The 22,355-nt window shown below is 52.4% G+C and overlaps 1 protein-coding gene across 1 annotated transcript in view; it reads left to right on the forward strand.

The window, feature by feature from the left end:
• The first annotated feature begins 1,872 nt into the window (after window positions 1–1,872).
• LOC139240342 (igLON family member 5-like) overlaps window positions 1,873–22,355 on the forward strand; it is an 87,901-nt gene continuing 67,418 nt past the window's right edge. The window contains exon 1 of the mRNA XM_070868812.1: window positions 1,873–2,082. Coding sequence (XP_070724913.1) covers window positions 2,034–2,082 — 49 coding nt within the window. The 5' untranslated portion in view covers window positions 1,873–2,033. The remainder of the gene's footprint in view (window positions 2,083–22,355) is intronic.

Below are 22,355 nucleotides of genomic sequence, written 5' to 3' on the forward strand. Positions count from 1 at the left end.
CCCAGAGGGTTGTGAATCTGTGGAATTCTCTGCCCAAGGAAGCAGTTGAGGCTAGCTCATTGAATGTATTCAAGTCACAGATGGATAGATTTTTAACCAATAAGGGAATTAAGGGTTACGGGGAGAGGGCGGGTAAGTGGAGCTGTGTCCACGGCCAGATCAGCCATGATCTTATTGAATGGCGGAGCAGGCTCGAGGGGCTAGATGGCCTACTCCTGTTCCTAATTCTTATGTTCTTATGTTCTTATAACAAGAGCAGACATCGATGACGAGATCCAACACCGCCTCCAGTGCGCCAGTGCAGCCTTCGGCAGCCTGAGGAAAAGAGTATTTGAAGACCAGGCCCTCAAATCTACCACCAAGCTCATGGTCTACAGGGCTGTAGTGATACCCGCCCTCCTGTATGGCTCAGAGACATGGACCATGTACAGTAGACACCTCAAGTCGCTGGAGAAATACCACCAATGTCTCCGCAAGATCCCGCAAATCTCCCGGGAGGACAGACGCACCAACGTTAGCGTCCTCGGCCAGGCCAACATCCCCAGCATCGAAGCACTGACCACACTCGACCAGCTCCGCTGGGCAGGGCCACATTGTCTGCACGCCCGACACGAGACTCCCCAAAGCAAACGCTCTACTCGGAACTCCTTCACGGCAACCGAGCCAAAGGTGGGCAGAGGAAACGTTACAGGGACACCCTCAAAGCCTCCCTGATAACGTGCAACATCCCCACCGACACCTGGGAGTCCCTGGCCAAAGACCAGTCCGCCCTAAGTGGAGGAAGTGCATCCGGGAGGGCGCTGAGCACCTCGAGTCTCGTCGCCGAGAGCGCGCAGGCAGTGGAAGGAGCGTGCGGCAAACCAGTCCCACCCTCCCCTTCCCTTAACGTCTGTCTGTCCCACCTGTGACAGGGACCGTGGTTCCCGTATTGGACTGTTCAGCCACCTCAGGACTCATTTTAAGAGCGGAAGCAAGTCTTCCTCGACATGAGAGGGGATCTCATAGAAACATATAACATTCTGACGGGATGGGACAGGTTAGATGCAGGAAGAATGTTCCCGATGTTGGGGAAGTCCAGAACCAGGGGGTCACAGTCTAAGGATCAGGGGTAAGCCATTTAGGATGGAGTTGAGGAGAAACTTCTTCACTCAGAGAGTGGTGAACCTGTGGAATTCTCTGCCACAGAAAGTTGTTGAGGCCAATTCATTAGATATATTCAAAAGGGAGTTCGGTGTGGCCCTTACGGCTAAAGGGATTAAGGGGTATGGAGACAACGCAGGAATGGGGTACTGAAGTTGCATGATCAGCCATGATCATATTGAATGGCGGTGCAGGCTCGAAGGGCCGAATGGCCGACTCCTGCACCTATTTTCTGTGTGTCTATGTTTCGATACCGAGGCACTGCCTATGGCGAGACTGTCCTGGTTGGGGCGAATGGCCTGTTCTGTGCCGCATTGCCGACGTAATCGTCTGTGCATGCAAAATTTGCAACAAGCGTGCCCGTACAATTTTTCCAACAGGTTTTGGCTAAGGTGACGCTGCACTTCAGCATTTTTTGCAACTGATGCATGTCAGATTTGCATGCGGAGAGTTGCAGGGTTGTTCCTGGGGCAGATATAACCGTGCCTCAAGAAAGGCTAGCCTTCCCCAATCCCCCCCAGTTGTGACTAATGTGCTGCATGCTGCAATGACTGGAGTTTTGTGTGTGTGTGTGTTGGGATTATATATATATATATTTTTTTTTGCAGCCTGGCTGCCCAAAATCCGTCCCCTGTCAATCAAACACAGACCAAATCCTCCCTCTCTCTCTCTCTCTCCATCTCCTCCTCCCCCTCTCTCTCTCTCTCTCTCTCCCTGTCTCTTTCATGCACCTTTCTGCAAGCCAAGCTCAGCTCTGCGATGCAAGGCTTTGCAATGCTGAGAGGCGCTCGGTGCTTTTGCAAACGGATTTCTTGAAGAAGGGGAAAAAAAACACTCACACACACGCAACACATCGAGCTAGCGCGACCGTGTGAATTAAGGAAGCAAAAAATATGCATCGTCTGGGCAGTTTGTGGATGGTTGTTGCTGTTATTCTGCAAGGTATTTGCAAAGCATTCTGTATTTTCCTGTGGTGCAGAGCCTTGTGTTGAATACTAATACTTAGTGAATGCATGTGTGTGTGTGTATGTATATATATTGGCAAGACACATAAATTGCATGCGTGCATATATATCTCTCTGCGCACACACACACACACACACACACTTGAATGGACTCTGTTCATTGCAAGATATGTGCAAAGCAAATCAAATAACCTTTGCATATTCTGCAGTGTGTGTGTGTGTGGGGAGGGGGGGGGTTATGTTTAAATCAGATAAGGACAACAGTTGATGAATACAGTGGAAGTATTTGGGGGGGTTGTGAGAAGGGGGAAATTAATTGCATCTTGCATTTGCTGTGATATAACAGAAACAGATGTTTGGTGTGATGAGATGGCTTGTGATTGATACTGAAGCGGCTTTCTGTACAGGAATCTCCACAGGGCAACCCCCCACTCCTGACTTCACTCCTCCCTCTCCCTCCTCCCTCCCCAATCTGTGTCTGCTATAATCTGCCCACACACTGCTGTTTAAACCTTTGCCGCGGGGAGATTCTGACTGCACAGGACGTTTGCGACGAGGCGGGGGGGTGGGGGGGAGCCAAATAAGGCAGGGCCGTGCGGAGAAATTATTTGACCCCCTCGCGCTCTCTCTCCCCCCTCCCTCCCGCGGAGAGAGGCTCCGGGAGCCCGAGGGGAGCGGGGCGGACAGGGTAGGGAGGGGCGGAAGCAGAGATTTTGATACGATTGCCAGAGGGGGGAAGATGAGGCAATTTGCGGCGATACGTTGAGATCGGCAACGCGCTGCCTGAAAGCTCGGTCGGAGCAGATTCAATAGTGACTCTCAAACCGGGAGAATTGGGTGAATACTGGAAGGGGAATAATGTGCCGGAGCTGTGGGGGAAGAGCAGGGGGTGGGGGGGGGGAGCGTGGGACTGATTGGGTAGCTCTGTCACAAAGGCGGCACAGCACGTACTCGATGGGCCCAGTGGGATCCTCCTGTGCGGTGCGATTCTCTGATTGGTTGTCTACTAGGGAGACACGCACACACGGTCCATACAGTAGCAGTCGGGAGTGAATTAATCCTTTTACCCTGTGTGTACTGTCATCATCGTCGGCAGGTCCTCGGAATCGAGGAAGACTTGCTTCCACTCTTAAAATGAGTCCTTAGGTGGCTGAACAGTCCAACACGAGAGCCACGGTCCCTGTCACAGGGTAAGGGAGGGTGGGACTGGTTTGCCGCACGCTCCTTCTGCTGCCTGCGCTTGGTTTCTGCACGCTCTCGGCGACGAGACTCGAGGTGCTCAGCGCCCTCCCGGATGCACTTCCTCCACTTAGGGCGGACTGGTCTTTGGGCCAGGGACTCCCAGGTGTCGGTGGGGATGTTGCACTTTATCAGGGAGGCTTTGAGGGTGGTCCCTTGTAACGTTTCCTCTGCCCACCTTGGGCTCGCTTGCCGTAGAGGAGTTCCGAGTAGAGCGCTTGCTTTGGGAGTCTCTTGTCGGGGGCATGCGGACAATGTGGCCCTGCCCAGCGGAGCTGGTCGAGTGTGGTCATGTACAGGAGCAGACATTAATGTACAATATACATCAATGATTTAGACGTAGGAATAGAATGTAATATCTCCAGGTTTGCAGATGACACTAAGCTGGGTGGCAGTATGAGCTGTGAGGAGGATGCTAAGAGGCTGCAGGGTGACTTGGACAGGTTAGGTGAGTGGGCAAATGCATGGCAGATCCAGTATAATGTGGATAAATGTGAGGTTATCCACTTTGGTGGCAAAAACATGAAGGCAGAATATTATCTGAATGGTGACAGATTAGGAAAAGGGGAGGTGCAACGAGACCTGGGTGTCATGGTACATCAGTGATTGAAAGTTGGCATGCAGGTACAGCAGGTGGTGAAGAAGGCAAATGGTATGTTGGCCTTCATAGCGAGGGGATTTGAGTATAGGAGCAGGGAGGTCTTACTGCAGTTGTACAGGGCCTTGGTGAGGCCTCACCTTGAGTACTGAGTATTGGTCTCCTAATCTGAGGAAGGACATTCTTGCTTTGAGGGAGTGCAGCAAAGGTTCACCAGACTGATTCCCGGGATGGCAGGACTGACATATGAAGAGAGACTGGATCAACTGGGCTTATGTTCGCTGGAATTTAAAAGAATGAGAGGGGATCTCATAGAAACATATACAATTCTGACGGGATTGGACAGGTTAGATGCAGGAAGAATGTTCCCGATGTTGGGGAAGTCCAGAACCAGGGGTCACAGTCTAAGGATAAGGGGTAGGCCATTTGGGACCGAGATGAGGAGAAACTTCTTCACTCAGAGAGTTGTTAACCTGTGGAATTCTCTACCACAGAAAGTTGTTGAGGCCAGTTTGTTAAATACATTCAAAAGGGAGTTAGAGGTGGCCCTTACGGCTAAAGGGATCAAGGGGTATGGAGAGAAAGCAGGAATGTGGTACTGAGGTTGCATGATCAGTCATGATCGTATTGAATGGTGGTGCAGGCTCGAAGGGCCGAATGGGCTAACCCTAACCCTGCACCTATTTTCTATGTTTCTATGTTTCTTTATCTGCGCTTGGTTTCTGCACGCTCTCGGCGACAAGACTCGGTGCTCAGTGCCCTCCCGGATGCACTTCCTCCATTTGGGGAGGACTGGTCTTTGGCCGGGGACTCCCAGGTGTCGGTGGGGATGTTGCACTTTATCAGGGAGGCTTTGAGGATGGTCCCTTGTAACGTTTCCTCTGCCCGCCTTTGGCTCGTTTGCCGTGAAGGAGTTCCGAGTAGAGCGCTTGCTTTGGGAGTCTCGTGTCGGGGGCATGCGGATAATGTGGCCTGCCCAGCGGAGCTGATCGAGTGTGGTCATGTGCAGGAGCTGACATTAACCTTTGCCTTCTCAGCTACTGAGCACAGTCTCCTTCCATCATAATCCCATTCTGTCATCGTTTAAACATTTCGATCGTAGTGCACCATTGTTCGAATGGACAAAGACTCGATTATCCAAGTGTTTGTACATTTATTTCCTAATTAACCACAACCTCGTGAATCTTTGCTGTTCCCTCTCGGAAACCTCGCTATCCTCCCTATAACGTGGAGCACAATGTTGTACAGCAGTCCTCCAGCTGGTTTACAAGGATGGTAACCAGAACTGAGAGGTTATACCTTTTGTCAAAGATTGGTTTGACCACACTTGAAGCACTGTGCACAGTTTCGATCTCCATATACCTTGGTTAGACCACACTTGGAACACTGTGCACAGTTCTGGTCTCCATATACCTGGGTTAGACCACACTTGGAGCACTGTGCACAGTTCCGATCTCCATATACCTTGGTTGGACCACACTTGGAACACTGTGCACAGTTGTGGTCTCCATATACCTGGGTTAGACCACACTTGGAACACTGTGCACAGTTCTGGTCTCCATATACCTGGGTTAGACCACACTTGGAACACTGTGCACAGTTCTGGTCTCCATATACCTGGGTTAGACCACACTTGGAGCACTGTGCACAGTTCTGGTCTCCATATACCTGGGTTAGACCACACTTGGAACACTGTGCACAGTTCTGGTCTCCATATACCTTGGTTAGACCACACTTGGAGCACCGTGCACAGTTCTGGTCTCCATATACCTGGGTTAGACCACACTTGGAGCACTGTGCACAGTTCTGGTCTCCATATACCTGGGTTGGACCACACTTGGAACACTGTGCACAGTTCTGGTCTCCATATTGTAAAAAGGATATTCAGAGAAGGTTCACTCGGTTGATTTCGGGGATGAGGGGGTTGACTTATGAGGAAAGGTTGAGGAGGTTGTGCCTCTACTCATTGGAGTTCAGAAGAATGAGAGGTGATCTTATTGAAAGATATGATAATGAGGGGGCTTGACAAGGTGGATGCAGAGAGGATATTTCCACTCATAGGGGAAACTAAAACTAGGGGACATAGTCTTAGAATAAGGAGTCGCCCATTTAAAACTGAGATGAGGAGAAATTTCTTCTCTCAGAGAGTTGTAAATCTGTGGAGGCTGGGTCATTGAATATATTTAAGGTGGAGATAGACAGATTTTTGAGCGATAAGGGAGTGAAGGGTTATGGGGAGCGGGCGGGGAAGTGGAGCTGAGTCCATGATCGGATCAGCCATGATCGTATTAAATGGCGGAGCAGGTTCGAGGGGCCGAATGGCCGACTCCTGGCCTATTTCTTATGTTCTTATGTTTACCGAGTACTATTTCATTAGTGATAGTGATTGGATTAATTTCCTCCCTCTCTATAGCCCCTTGACTATCCACTGTTGGGATGTTTTTAGTGTCTTCTACCGTGAAGACCGCAACAAAATATTTGTTCAAAATCTCTGCCATTTCCCTGTTCTCCGTTATTAATTCCCCAGTCTCATCCTCCAGGGGACCAACGTTTACTGTAGCTACCCTTTTACTTTTTATATACTTGTAGAAACTCTTACTATCTGTTTTTATGTTCCGTGCTTGTTTACTTTCAGATCAATCTTCCCTCCCTTTATCATTTATTTAGTCGTTCTTTGCTGGCTTTTAAAAGTTTCCCAATCCTCTGGCTTGCTACTAATCTTGGCCACATTGTCTGCCCTTGTTTTCGATTTGATACCCTCCCTTATTTCCTTAGTTAGCCACGGATGGTTATCCCTTCTCTTACAGTCTTTCCTTCTCATTGGGATATATTTTTGTTGCGAGTTATGAACAATCTGCTGAAATGTTTATCACTGCTCATCAACCGTCCCATACTTTAGTCTATTTTCCCAGTCCACTTTAGCCAACTCTGCCCTCATACCTTTGTAGTCTCCTTTATTTAAGTTTAGGACCCTGGTTTGAGATCCAACTTTCTCACCCTCCAACTGAATTTGAAATTCAACCGTGTTATGGTCGCCCATTTCTAAGAATCCTTTACTAGGAGATCATTTATTAATCCTGTCTCATTACACAGGACCCGCTCTAAGATAGCCTGCTCCCTGGTTGGTTCCACAACGTACTGTTCGAAGAAACTATCCCGGATACACTCTATGAACTCTTCCTCAAGGCTAACCTGGCCAATTTGCTTTGTCCAATCAATATTTGAGGGGCTGAATGGGCCTCCTCCTGTTCCTGTGTAACAGGCTCGAGGGTGCTGAATGGGCCTCCTCCTGTTCCTGTGTAACAGGCTCGAGGGGCTGAATGGGCCTCCTCCTGTTCCTGTGTAACAGTCTCGAGGGGCTGAATGGGCCTCCTCCTGTTCCTGTGTAACAGGCTCGAGGGACTGAATGGGCCTCCTCCTGTTCCTGTGTAACAGGCTCGAGGGGCTGAATGGGCCTCCTCCTGTTCCTGTGTAACAGGCTCGAGGGTCTGAATGGACCTCCTCCTGTTCCTGTGTAACAGGCTCGAGGGGCTGAATGGGCCTCCTCCTGTTCCTGTGTAACAGGCTCGAGGGGCTGAATGGGCCTCCTCCTGTTCCTGTGTAACAGGCTCGATCGGCTGAATGGGCCTCCTCCTGTTCCTGTGTAACAGGCTCGAGGGGCTGAATGGGCCTCCTCCTGTTCCTGTGTAACAGGCTCGAGGAGCTGAATGGGCCTCCTCCTGTTCCTGTGTAACAGGCTCGAGGGGCTGAATGGGCCTCCTCCTGTTCCTGTGTAACAGGCTCTAGGGGCTGAATGGGCCTCCTCCTGTTCCTGTGTAACAGGCTCTAGGGGCTGAATGGGCCTCCTCCTGTTCCTGTGTAACAGGCTCTAGGGGCTGAATGGGCCTCCTCCTGTTCCTGTATAACAGGCTCTAGGGGCTGAATGGGCCTCCTCCTGTTCCTGTGTAACAGGCTCTAGGGGCTGAATGGGCCTCCTCCTGTTCCTGTGTAACAGGCTCTAGGGGCTGAATGGGCCTCCTCCTGTTCCTGTGTAACAGACTCGAGGGGCTGAATGGGCCTCCTCCTGTTCCTGTGTAACAGGCTCGAGGGGCTGAATGGGCCTCCTCCTGTTCCTGTGTAACAGGCTCTAGGGGCTGAATGGGCCTCCTCCTGTTCCTGTGTAACAGGCTCTAGGGGCTGAATGGGCCTCCTCCTGTTCCTGTGTAACAGGCTCTAGGGGCTGAATGGGCCTCCTCCTGTTCCTGTATAACAGGCTCTAGGGGCTGAATGGGCCTCCTCCTGTTCCTGTGTAACAGGCTCTAGGGGCTGAATGGGCCTCCTCCTGTTCCTGTGTAACAGGCTCGAGGGGCTGAATGGGCCTCCTCCTGTTCCTGTGTAACAGACTCGAGGGGCTGAATGGGCCTCCTCCTGTTCCTGTGTAACAGGCTCGAGGGGTTGAATGGGCCTCCTCCTGTTCCTGTGTAACAGACTCGAGGGGCTGAATGGGCCTCCTCCTGTTCCTGTGTAACAGGCTCGAGGGGGCTGAATGGGCCTCTCCTGTTCCTGTGTAACAGGCTCGAGGGGCTGAATGGGCCTCCTCCTGTTCCTGTGTAACAGGCTCGAGGGGGCTGAATGGGCCTCCTCCTGTTCCTGTGTAACAAGCTCGAGAGGGCTGAATGGGCCTCCTCCTGTTCCTGTGTGCTACCCTAAGTTGCCCTGGGTGGAGCGGGACGGGAGTCACGTGTAGGCCGGATTGGATGAGGACGCCGAGTTTCCTTCCCTGCCGGCCGCGAGTTGGGGTTTCGGGAACCAGCCCTTTTCGGGCTTATTACCGGAGTTATTGAAATCGCGGTGGGCCCCGGTGTGATTTAAGCGAGGGGAGGGGGGGGGGGGGGAGGTGCGGGGGCGGGGGCGACGGGGGAGGGGAGCAGGGTCTCCTCCAGCCTCCTCTGCCCCCTCTCCCGCCGCGAAGCCGGCCGAACCAGCGGGAAAGATGGCGGAAGGCCTGGCCCCAATAACGCCCGCGCTGCCGCCATCTTTTGCCGCTGGTTTTCAAAAAACAAAATGGCGCTGGAAACCATCCCAGCGCCCCCCCCCTCGGGATTGAATTCATCTCCGGGGAACGTTTCCACTCCTCACGCACCTCCCAAAAAATTAAACCGCTTTTCCGCCGCAAGGGCGGCGATTGGCAAATTTTTAACATCTTCAGTATCTAATTTTCTTTTGAATTTAGTTACAAGCCGACTACTGTTACCCCAGTAAACGCTTTCGTGGCGGTTCATAGAAGAAAAGAAAGACGTGCATTTCTATAGCGCCTTTCACGACCACCGGATGCCCCAAAGCGCCTCACAGCCAATGAAGTACTTTTGGAGTGTGGTCACGGTTGTATTGTGGGAAACGCGGCAGCCAATTTGCGCACAGCAAGCTCCCACACACAGCGATGTGATAATGACCCAGATCACCTTTTTTTGGTGATGTTGGTTGAGGGATAAATATTGGCCCCAGGACACCGGGGAGAACTCCCCCTGCTCTTCTTCCAAATAGTGGCCCCGGGATCTTTTACGTCCATCTGGGAGGGCAGACAGGGTCTCGGTTTAACGTCTCATCCCAATTAATGGCGCTCCCTCAGCACTGCCCCTCCGACAGCACAGTACGGCGCTCCCTCAGTACTGCCCCTCCGACATCACAGTACGGCGCTCCCTCAGCACTGCCCCTCCGACAGCACAGTACGGCGCTCCCTCAGTACTGCCCCTCCGACAGCACAGTACGGCGCTCCCCCAGTACTGCCCCTCCGACAGTGCAGCTCTCCCTCAGCACTGCCCCTCCGACATTGCAGTACAGCGCTCCCTCAGTACTGCCCCTCCGACAGCACAGTACAGCGCTCCCTCAGTACTGCCCCTCTGACATCGCAGTACGGCGCTCCCTCAGCACTGCCCCTCCGACAGCGCAGTACAGCGCTCCCTCAGTACTGCCCCTCTGACATCGCAGTACAGCGCTCCCTCAGCACTGCCCCTCCGACAGCACAGTACGGCGCTCCCTCAGCACTGCCCCTCCGACAGCACAGTACGGCGCTCCCTCAGTACTGCCCCTCCGACAGCGCAGTGCGGCGCTCCCTCAGTACTGCTCCTCCGACAGTGCGGTGCTCCCTCAGTACTGCACTGGGAGAGTCAGCCGAGATTTATGTGCTGAAGTCCCTGGAGTGGGACTCGATCCCACGAACATCTTTCTCAGAGGTGAGTGTGTTACTCACTGAGCCACGGCTGACTCTGTCCTTTGTGTAATTTAAATCCGGTTATTCCCAGGCGGAGATTGACGTGCTGACTAGAAATGTGTTTTCTATTATCTCTTAAACCCATTTTCAGCCGAATAAATCAAAGTGCGTTAAGTTATCACTCGTTAAATATATCAAGGAATATTTTTATTGCAAAATGTTGTTTTTTATGATGTTTGTTATTGTGCATCTAATTCAAGTTTTGAATATAATACAGTATCACAAATTATAATGTAATATTATGTGAAGTAATGTGTAATTACCCAGAGGGCTGTGGAGGATCAGACTTTGAATGGTGCTCGTGTTATATTTGTGGAATTGTATTTACTCTGTACAGCCACCAGAGGGCTCATCGCCTGGAGTCCCTAGGGATCCCATAATCCCTTGGGAGCACAGGTATTTAAGGAGACTTCACAGGTTGGAGTTGCACTCTGGAGATCTGCAATAAAACACTAAGCTCACACATTACTTCGAGCTCACAGTATTCAGTCTGACTCTTTCTCTGCACACAACAGATAGGTTTTTGGATATTAAGGAAATCGAGGGATATGGGGATCGGGCGGGAAAGTGGAGTTGAGGTCGAAGATCAGCCGTGATCTTATTGAATGGTGGAGCAGGCTCGAGGGGCCGAATGGCCGACTCCTGCTCCTAATTCTTATGTCCTTCAGTGACGGCCTTAGAGAGGGTACGGAGGGAGATTGACCAGAATGGTCCCGGGGATGTGGGACTTCAGTGACTGGGAGAGACTGGAGAAGCTGGGGCTGTTCTCCTCGGAGCAGAGAAGGTTGAGAGGAGATTCGATCGAGGGGTTCAGAATCACGAGGGGATGTGGACAGAGTGGATCGAGAGAAACTGTTCCCCATTGGTGGAAGGGTGGAGAACCAGAGGACACAGATTGAAGGCGATTGGCAGAAAGGCGACACGAGGATAAACCTTTTTACGCAGCGAGTGGTTAGGATCAGGAACGCGCTGCCCGAGAGGGCGATGGAGGCAGACTCAATCGTGGCTTTCAAAAGGGAGTTGGACAAGTCCCTGAAGGAGAGAGATTTGCCGGGCTCCGGGGAAAGGCCGGGGGGAGTGGGACTGGCTGAAGCTATTTACAATATACATCAATGATTTAGACAAAGGAATTGAGTGTAATATCTCCAGGTTTGCAGATGACACGAAGCTGGGTGGCGGTGTGAGCTGTGAGGAGGACGCTAAGAGGCTGCAGGGTGACTTGGACAGGTTAGGTGAGCGGGCAAATACATGGCAGATGCAGTATAATGTGGATAAATGTGAGGTTATCTATTTTGGTGGCAAAAACACAAAGGCAGATTATTATCTCAATGGTGACAGATTAGGAAAAGGGGAGGTGCAACGAGACCTGGGTGTCATGGTACATCAGTGATTGAAAGTTGCCATGCAGGTACAGCAGGCGGTGAAGAAGGCAAATGGCATGTTGGCCTTCATAGCGAGGAGATTGGAGTATAGGAGCAGGGAGGTCTTACTGCAGTTGTACAGGGCCTTGGTGAGACCACACCTGGAGTATTGTGTTCAGTTTTGGTCTCCTAATCTGAGGAAGGACGTTCTTACTATTGAGGGAGTGCAGCGAAGGTTCACCAGACTGATTCCCGGGATGGCAGGACTGACATATGAGGAGAGACTGGATCGACTGGGCTTGTATTCACTGGAATTTAGAAGAATGAGAGGGGATCTCATAGAAACGTATAAAATTCTGAAGGGACTGGACATGTTAGATGCAGGAAGAATGTTCCCGATGTTGGGGAAGTCCAGAACCAGGGGACACAGTCTAAGGATAAGGGGTAAGCCATTTTGGACCGAGATGAGGAGAAACTTCTTTACTCAGAGAGTGGTGAACCTGTGGAATTCTCTACCGCAGATTGTTGATGCCAGTTCATTGGATATATTCAAGAGGGAGTTAGATGTGGCCCTTACGGCTAAAGGGATCAAGGGGTATGGAGAGAAAACAGGAAAGGGATACTGAGGTGAATGATCAGCCATGATCTTATTGAATGGTGGTGCAGGCTCGAAGGGCCGAATGGCCTACTCCTGCACCTACTTTCTATGTTTCTATGTTTCTAAGTGCTCTTGCAAAGAGTCGACACAGGCTCAAGGGACCGAATGGCCCCCTTCTGTGCTGTAACCGTTCTCTGATTCGCTAAAAATGATGTTTGAAGAAGCTGCCCCATTGGGGAGGTCCCTGGGCGGGATTTTGAGTTTGATATGCCGATGAGTTTGGGTGGAAACGAGAGGCAAAGAGAGAGGGAGGGAAAGGCGCTTGGCCAAGCTCTCCGATTGGGCCAGAGCGGGATCTCCAACCCTTGACCTCTGGTTTCCCGTCCAGAGCCACAACCATAGCTCGACCAAAACCGTTCTCAGCGGGTGTTACTGGTGTGAGCCGTGAGCACTGGTCAGGAGGCAAGGACGTGCATTTCTATAGCGCCTTTCACCATCTCAGGACGTCCCAAAGCGCCTCACAGCCAATGAAGTACTTTTTGGAGTGTAGTCACTGTTGTAATGTGGGAAACGCGGCAGCCAATTTGCGCACAGCAAGCTCCCACACACAGCAATGTGTTAATGACCCAGATCATCTGTTTTTTTGTGATGTTGGTCATGGGATAAATCTTGGTCCCAGGACACCGGGGAGAACTCCCCCTGCTCTTCTTCCAAATAGTGGCCGTGGGATCTTTTACATCCACCTGAGAGGGCAGACGGGGCCTCGGGATCTCAGTACCGCCCCTCCGACAGTGCGGCACTCCCTCAGTACTGCCCCTCCGACAGTGCGGGGCTGCCTCAGTACCGCCCCTCCGACAGTGCAGGGCTCCCTCAGTACTGCTCCTCCGACAGTGCGGCACTCCCTCAGTACTGCCCCTCCGACAGTGCGGGGCTGCCTCAGTACCGCCCCTCCGACAGTGCGGTGCTCCCTCAGTACTGCCCCTCCGACAGTGCCGCACTCCCTCAGTACTGCCCCTCCGACAGTGCGGCACTCCCTCAGTACTGCCCCTCCGACAGTGCGGCGCTCCCTCAGTACTGCCCCTCCGACAGTGCGGCACTCCCCCAGTACTGCCCCTCCGACAGTGCCGCACTCCCTCAGTACTGCCCCTCCGACAGTGCGGGGCTGCCTCAGTACCGCCCCTCCGACAGTGTAGGGCTCCCTCAGTACTGCCCCTCCGACAGTGCGGCGCTCCCTCAGTACTGCCCCTCCGACAGTGCGGCGCTCCCTCAGTACTGCTGGGGATGTTGGCCTGGTCGAGGACGCTAATGTTGGTGCGTCTGTCCTCCCGGGGGATTTGTTGAAGGTTAGGGTCGACAGTGACCTTGGCCGTGTTTGTGCGACGTAACTGCCCAGAGGTCACGCGCGGAGTTCAGCGAGCGAGCGTACATCCCACCAACCCGCTGTGAACTACGTGCGAGGTAAAGCCGTGTGAGATCCGTTGACCTCGGGAGCCGGCGCCTCACAACTTGAGCCTCCTCCGGGAAATCCCCTCCGTGCCTTTCAGTTCTGCGCGGAGGGAGGGGATTTCCATACGGGCTACTCCTGCACACTCTCCACCTTGCCATCCTCGTCTGCCGTCCGGACACGCCATGGCGCGCCATCTTGCTGTCCAGAAGAGGCGGCGATCCCCGATGGAGTGCAATCTACGCGGGAGTCCTCTCTTTATCCATCGGGGACTTGCCCTGGAGGGTGTTGCACGGAGCAGTCCCGTGCAATCGGTTTATAAGTCGGTTCCCGGGCTCCCAGGCCGCCTGCAATCTCTGCGGTCTGGAGCAGTCCGTGGTCCACGTTTTTATTGACTGCGCGAGGTTGCAGCCCCTCTTCCAATATTGGAAGGGGCTGCTCCTCAAATTCTGGCTGCACTTCAGTCCCACGCTCCTGATCTTTGGGCACCCTGTGCAGAGGGGAGCGGGTCGGTCCGAGGGCCTCCTCGTGGGGCCTGCTCCTGGGCCCTGGCCAAGGGGGGCCATTAACCGGTCCAGGCAGCAGGCGGCCGAGGGGGTCGTTCAGCCCCGACTGCCTGCCTCTCTTCCGCGGTTACATCCGAGCCGGGGTGTCCCTGGAGATGGAGCACGCGGTGTCCACCGGTACGCTCGCGGCCTTCCGCGAGAGGTGGGCGCCGGAGGGACTGGAGTGCATCGTCACCCCGCCGGCAACAGAATCTTAATTTGATTTGGCAAAGTTCCCAGTTGGAAATCTGTGGGTTTGAGTGCCCTTACTAAAAAGGGGGCAATTGATTTAAAGTTCCATCTGAAATAGTGTAATGTTTGTAAGCTTGTGATGTTTGTAGCGCCACACTGTGGATGTGGACGTAATGTGTACTGCAAGTGCAGGGTTAATAATAAACGGAACCAGGCAGATTTCCGGAGGCTTCCGAGAGAGCTGCCTGCCACGTTAGGAGCTGTGTGTGCTGTGCTCTGTGAAGATATCACAAATAGTTGTAGAGCTGTTGAGTTGGGAGCAGCCGGTCACGTGATGTTTACAAGACTCAGTAAAACCCCAGCCAGTTGGGCATGGGGAATCCACGATGAGTTATGCAGTTGTGAGCCTGGTGGATGAACTGGTAATGTGTCGTGTGATTGTTAACATAGAAATATAGAAAATAGTAGCAGTAGTAGGCCATTCGGCCCCTCGAGCCTGCGTCGCCATTCAATTTGATCATGGCTGAGCCTCTATCTCAACACTATAGAAACATAGAAACATAGAAACATAGAAAATAGGTGCAGGAGTAGGCCATTCGGCCCTTCTAGCCTGCACCGCCATTCAATGAGTTCATGGCTGAACATGCAACTTCAGTACCCCATTCCTGCTTTCTCGCCATACCCCTTGATCCCCCTAGTAGTAAGGACCTCATCTCACTCCTTTTTGAATATATTTAGTGAATTGGCCTCAACAACTTTCTGTGGTAGAGAATTCCACAGGTTCACCACTCTCTGGGTGAAGAAGTTCCTCCGCATCTCGGTCCTAAATGGCTTACCCCTTATCCTTAGACTGTGACCTCTGGTTCTGGACTTCCCCAACATTGGGAACATTCTTCCTGCATCTAACCTGTCTAACCCCGTCAGAATTTTATATGTTTCTATGAGGTCCCCACTCATTCTTCTGAACTCCAGTGAATACAAGCCCAGTTGATCCAGTCTTTCTTGATAGGTCAGTCCCGCCATCCCGGGAATCAGTCTGGTGAACCTTCGCTGCACTCCCTCAATAGCAAGAATGTCCTTCCTCAGGTTAGGAGACCAAAACTGTACACAATACTCCAGGTGTGGCCTCACCAATGCCCTGTACAACTGTAGCAACATCTCCCTGCCCCTGTACTCAAATCCCCTTGCTATGAAGGCCAACATGCCATTTGCTTTCTTAACCGCCTGCTGTACCTGCATGTCAACCTTCAATGACTGATGTACCATGACACCCAGGTCTCTTTGCACCTCCCCTTTTCCTAATCTGTCACTATTCAGATAATAGTCTGTCTCTCTGTTTTTACCACCAAAGTGGATAACCTCACATTTATCCACATTATACTTCATCTGCCATGCATTTGCCCACTCACCTAACCTATCCAAGTCGCTCTGCAGCCTCACAGCATCCTCCTCGCAGCTCACACTGCCACCCAACTTAGTGTCATCCGCAAATTTGGAGATACTACATTTAATCCCCACTTTCTCCCCATACCCCTTGATACCTTTTGTGTCAAGAAATCTATCTCTCTCCCTCTTAAATATATTCAGTGACTCGGCCTCCACAGCCTTCTGTGGTAGAGAATTCCACAGGTTCACCACCCTCTGAGTGAGAACATTTCTCCTCATCTCGGGCCTAAATTTCCAACCCCGTATCCCAAGACTGTGACCCCTTGTTCTAGACTTCCCAGCCCCGGGAAAACATCCTCCCCGCATCCAGTCTGTCCAACCCCGTCAGAATTTTATACCTTTCAATGCGATCCCCTCTCATTCTTCTAAACTCTAGTGAACACAGGCCTGGTCGACCCAATCTCTCCTCATACCGACAGTCCTGCCATCCCAGGAATCAGTCTGGTGTGTAATGTATGTAACCTCTATGTAACACCACTGCAATACTGTATATACTTAAGCAATGCACATCTTGGCCCCAGGGGGTGTACTTGTGGGAAACACTCCTTACCTGGTCATCCAGGTACATAAAGGGAGGTCCCTCCCGCAGGATCATCTCTCCTTGGTCCTGTGAATAAAGGTTCAGGTCACAGAGTGACCTTGTCCGTAGAGTGTGCCTCGTGTGGGTTTTGTGCCATTGAGTAGGGACTTTACATTGGCGACGAGAAACGGGAATCAACGACCCACGAGAATGGCCACCGGTAGCACAGAGGACCGGTACTGTGTTGGTGAGGACTGGGACGATTTCATTGAGAGGCTCCAGCAGAGTTTTGTGACGAAAGAATGGCTGGGAGAGGTGGCGGCCGACAAGCGAAGGGCTCATCTTCTGACCAGCTGCGGACCCAAGACGTACGCGCTCATGAAGGACCTGCTCGCAACCGAGAAGCCGGCGGACTAAACCTTCGAAGAGCTCAGCAAACTAATCGGGGAGCACCTCAAACCGGCGAGCAGCGTACACATGGCCCGACACAGATTCTACACCTACCGACGTCGCGAAGGACAGAGCATACCGGACTTCGTTGCGGACCTCCGGCGTTTGGCCAGCCTCTGTAAGTTCACAGACGCCTGCAGGGGGGAGATGTTAAGGGATTTCTTTATTGAGGGCATCGGTCATGCGGGGATTTTCCGAAAGTTAATTGAGACCAAGGACTTGACTTTGGAAGCGGCGGCATGGATGGCTCAGACCTTTATGGCAGGGGAGGAGGAAACCAAAATAATATACGCGCGCAATTCTGCCTCCAACGCGGTGGGGGATCAGGGAGTCAATATCATAAACGTGACTCAGTGCCCCGCAGGCAGGCAAGGGCAGTTCGACACACCCCAGGCAGCAATAGACCCCAGAGTAGGTTTTCAACAGAGACAATGGCAGGCTGAACGGACATTTACGCCATCCCAGTGGACAATGCGGTCCGGGATGGGGCCATTGACACCCACTAAGGGCAGTCAAAGGGACAACCAGCGAGGAATGCCGGATCATAGCTCCTTTGTTCACAACAATGGGAATCTCAGCTCATGCTGGAGGTGTGGGGGCAAACACTCTGCCAGGACTTGCAGGTTTCAATAATTTGTCTGCCGAAATCGCAACCTCAGTGGCCATTTAGCTCGAATGTGCAGGAAGCCTGTAACCAGGCTAATTTACGAGGTGGATGGACCAGAAGAGGGGTCTGTGATGCAGGATGACTCTTGGGGCAAATCAATGGACGCTGAAGTTCAGCGGGTTCATGTGGCAAACATTCACAACTCAAATACCAAAACGCCACCAATGATGATGAAGGTTTTATTAAACGGCATCCCTGTACGCATGGAGCTGGACACATGGGCCAGCCAGTCACTCATGAGCATTCAACAATTCAAAAAGCTATGGCCACACAAAGCCAGTAGACCCAAACTAGAACGCATTGAGACACAACTACGGATGGATACCAAAGAAATCATTCCAGTGCTGGGCAGTGCAATGTTGGCGGTCACACACAATGGATCAGTGAACCGGCTGCCACTCTGGATTGTCCCGGGCAATGGTCCCGCACTGTTGGGAAGGAGCTGGTTAGCTGAGATGAGCTGGAAATGGGGGGATGTGCACGCAATGTCATCTGTGGAGCGAAGTTTGTGCTCACAAGTCCTACAACAATTTGAGTCACTATTCCAACCTGGCGTCGGGACGTTCAAAGGTGCCAAAGTAGTGATACGCATCACCCCGGATGCCAGACCAGTGCACCACAAAGCCAGAGCAGTGCTGTATGTGATGCGGGAGAAAATTGAGAGCGAATTGGACCGTTTGCTGAGAGAGGGCATCACCTCACCCGTTGAATTCAGCGACTGGGCGAGCCCCATCGTTCCCGTCCTAAAAGTGGATCGTTCTGTCTGGATCTGTGGCGACTACAAGGCCACTATCAATCGGGTGTCCCTACAAGACCAATACCCGTTCCCGAGAGCGGAGGATCTTTTCACCACGCTGGCAGGCGGCAAGCTGTTCACCAAGTTGGATCTCACTTCAGCCTACATGACCCAAGAACTGGTCAACGAATCTAAACTACTTACCACCATCACCACGCACAAGGGACTGTTCGTTTATAACAGGTGCCCGTTTGGCATTCGATCAGCGGCCGCGATTTTTCAAAGAAACATGGAAAGCCTGCTTAATTCCATTCCTGGAGCGATCGTATTCCAGGACGACATCCTCATCACAGATCGAGACACCGAGGAACACCTCCACAACCTGGAGGAGGTGCTACGCTGACTGGACTGGGTAGACCTGCGACTCAAGAAGTCTAAATGTGTGTTTTTGGCTCCTGAGGTTGAGTTCCTGGGCAGGAGGGTTGCTGCAGATGGGATTCGGCTCACCGAATCCAAAACAGAGGCGATTCGACGAGCACCCAGGCCCGGCAACACATCGGAGTTGCGTTCATTTCTGGGACTGTTGAACTATTTCGGGAACTTTCTGTCGAACTTAAGCACGTTGTTGGAGCCGGTTCACGTGCTCCTGTGTAAGGGATGCGATTGGTTTTGGGGGGACTGTCAAGAACGGGCTTTCAGTCGGGCGCGGAACCTACTTTGTTCAAACAAGTTGTTGACCCTGTACGACCCCCGTAAGAAATTGGTTCTGACATATGATGCATCGTCCTATGGGGTTGGGTGCGTGTTGCAGCAAGGTAATGCTGAGGGCCAACTACAACCTGTGGCTTATGCCTCCAGGTCGCTCTCCCAAGAAGAACAGGGATATGGGATGGTTGAGAAGGAAGCACTCGCATGTGTCTATGGTGTAAAAGAAACGCATCGGTACCTTTTTGGTAGGAGGTTCGAATTAGAAACGGACCACAAGCCGTTAATATCCCTGTTGTCAGACAGCAAGGCTGTCAATGCCAACGCATCAGCTCGCACACAGCGATGGGCTCTCACGCTAGCTGCTTACCATCTGGCACCGGCCCGGCACCGAAAATTGCGCTGACGCGCTCAGCAGGCTCCCACTGGCCACCACTGAGGGGGCAGTAGAGCAAAGCGCTGAGAAGGTCATGGCTGTCGATGCCTTTGACAGCGCAGGCTCCCCCATCACAGCCCGCCAGATCAAAATCTGGGCAAACAGAAATCCCCTCCTATCCCTGATTAAGAAATGTGTCCTGACTGGGGATTGGGCGCCCGCACACGGAGCGTGTCCTGAGGAGGTCAGACCGTTTCACAGACGGATGGATGAGCTCTCCATCCAAGCCGACTACCTACTATGGGGCAGCCGGGTAGTCATGCCCCAGAGGGGCAGGGAGGCATTCATCAGGGAACTCCACAGCGAGCACCCAGGTATTGTGCTGATGAAGGCCATTGCCCAGTCACATGTATGGTGGTCTGGAATTGACTTAGACCTGGAATACTGTGTTCGCAGGTGCACGACGTGTACCCAGCTGGGTAATGCCCCCAGGGAGGCCCCGCTCAGCCCGTGGCCTTGGCCCACCAGGCCATGATCACGTATTCACGTAGACTACGGGGGCTCGTTCATGGGAAAATGTTTCTCATTGTGGTAGATGCGTACTCGAAATGGATCGAGTGCATCATTCTGAATTCGTGCACGATATCCACCACTGTGGAGAGTCTACGTGCGGTCTTTCCAACCCACGGCTTGCTGGACATCCTGGTTAGCGATAATGGCCCGTGTTTCACGAGCTACGAATTCCGGGAGTTCATGCCGGGCAATGGCATCAACCATGTCGGGACAGCACCGTTCAAGCCGACCTCCAATGGCCAGGCGGAACGTGCGGTCCAAATCATTAAACAAGGCATGCTCGGGATTCAAGGACCCTGCCTTCAATGCCGCCTATCGCGCCTCCTTCTGGCCTATAGGTCCCGACCGCACTCGCTCACGGGAGTCCCGCCCGCTGAGCTACTCATGAAACAAACACTCAAAACACGGTTGTCCCTCATTCACCTAGTCCTGACCGACATAGTTGAGGGCAAGCGCCAGTCCCAAAACCAGTACCATGACTGAAACTCAAGGGGGAGATGTACAGAAATAAATGACACCGTATTTGTCCTCAATCATGCCGTGGGGCCCAAATGGCTTGAGGGTACTGTAATAGACAAAGAGGGGAATAGGGTGATAGTGGTTAAACTTAACAATGGTCAGATATGCCGTAAGCATCTGGACCAAGTAAAAAAACAGGTTCAGCATTGACACGGAGGAACCTGAAGAAGACCATGAGATGGAGCTCACACCACCACCAGTGAATGAGCAGCAATCAGAAGAATGCACAGTCCCTGCGGTCAGCCCGGACAGGCCGGAATCACCACAGGTGACAGACACTCATGTCAGTGTCCAACAACCGGAGCCCCAACTGCGGCGATCCACGAGGGAGCGTAGACCACCTGAAAGACTAAACCTATGATCCCAGTAAGACTTTGCGGGGGGGGGGAGGTGATGTCATGTATGTAACCTCTATGTAACACCTCTGCAATACTGTATATACTTAAGCAATGCACGCCTTGACCACAGGGGGTGAACTTGTGGGAGACACTCCTTACCTGGTCATCCAGCTATTTAAAGGGAGGTCCCACACAGGGTCAGCACTTCTTGGTCCTTGGAATAAAGGTTCAGGTCAAAGTGTGACCTTGTCCATAGAATGTGCCTTGTGTGGGTTTTGTGTTATTGAGTAAGGACTTTACATGGTGAACCTTCGCTGCACTCCCTCTATGGCAAGTATATCCTTCCTTAGGTAAGGAGACCAAAACTGTACACAGTACTCCAGGTGTGGTCTCACCAAGGCCCTGTATAACTGCAGTAAGACATCCTTACTCCTGTACTCAAATCCTCTTGCAATGAAGGCCAACATACCATTTGCCTTCCTAACTGCTTGCTGCACCGGCATGTTTGCTTTCAATGACTGGTGTACAAGGTCACCCAGGTCCCTCTGTACATCGACACTGCCCAAGCCATCACCATTTCAATAATACCTTGCCTTTATGTTTTCCTACCAAAGTGGATAACGTCACATTTATCCACGTTATAATGCATCTGCCATGTGTTTGCCCACTCACTTAACCTATCGAAATCGCCTTGCAGCGTATTTGCATCCTCCTCACAACTCACAATCCCACCAATTAAACCTCTGTTAATTAAACAACTAGTTCTTAACAGCAGTCATCAAGATCCACGGCGTGGCCCTGGACAACGTGGACCATTTCCCATACCTCGGGAGCCTCTTATCAACAAGAGCAGACATTGACGACGAGATCCAACATCGCCTCCAGTGCACCAGTGCAGCCTTTGGCCTCCTGAGGAAGGGCGTGTTCGAAGACCAGGCCCTCAAATCCACCACCAAGCTCATGGTCTACAGGGCTGCAGTGATACCCGCCCTCCTGTATGGCTCAGAGACATGGACCGTGTACAGTAGACACCTCAAGTCGCTGGAGAAATACCACCAACGATGTCTCCGCAAGATCTTGCAAATCCCCCGGGAGGACAGACGCACCAACGTTAGCGTCCTCGACCAGGCCCAACATCCCCAGCATCGAAGCACTGACCACACACTCGACCAGCTCCGCTGGGCAGGGCCACATTGTCCGCATGCCCCAAAGCGAGCGCTCTACTCGGAACTCCTTCACGGCAAGCGAGCCCCAGGTGGGCAGAGGAAACGTTACAAGGGACCACTCTCAAAGCCTCCCTGATAAAGTGCAACATCCCCACCGACACCTGGGAGTCCCCGGCCCAAAGACCAGTCCGCCCTAAGTGGAGGAAGTGCATCCCGGGAGGGCGCTGAGCACCTCGAGTCTCGTCGCCGAGAGCGTGCAGAGACCAAGCGCAGGCAGCGGAAGGAGCGTGCGGCAAACCAGTCCCACCCTCCCCTTCCCTCAACGTCTGTCTGTCCCACCCTCCCCTTCCCTCAACGTCTATCTGTCCCACCTGTGACAGGGACTGTGGTTCCCGTATTGGACTGTTCAGCCACCTAAGGACTCATTCTTAGAGTGGAAGCAAGTCTTCCTCGATTCCGAGGGACTGCCTATGATGATGATGATCTTAACAGCAATGGGTTGCCAGGAATTCGTAAGCGCCGAACCC

This window comes from Pristiophorus japonicus, chromosome 31, assembly GCF_044704955.1.
Source record: "Pristiophorus japonicus isolate sPriJap1 chromosome 31, sPriJap1.hap1, whole genome shotgun sequence".
In the NCBI taxonomy this organism is placed as follows: domain Eukaryota; kingdom Metazoa; phylum Chordata; class Chondrichthyes; family Pristiophoridae; genus Pristiophorus; species Pristiophorus japonicus.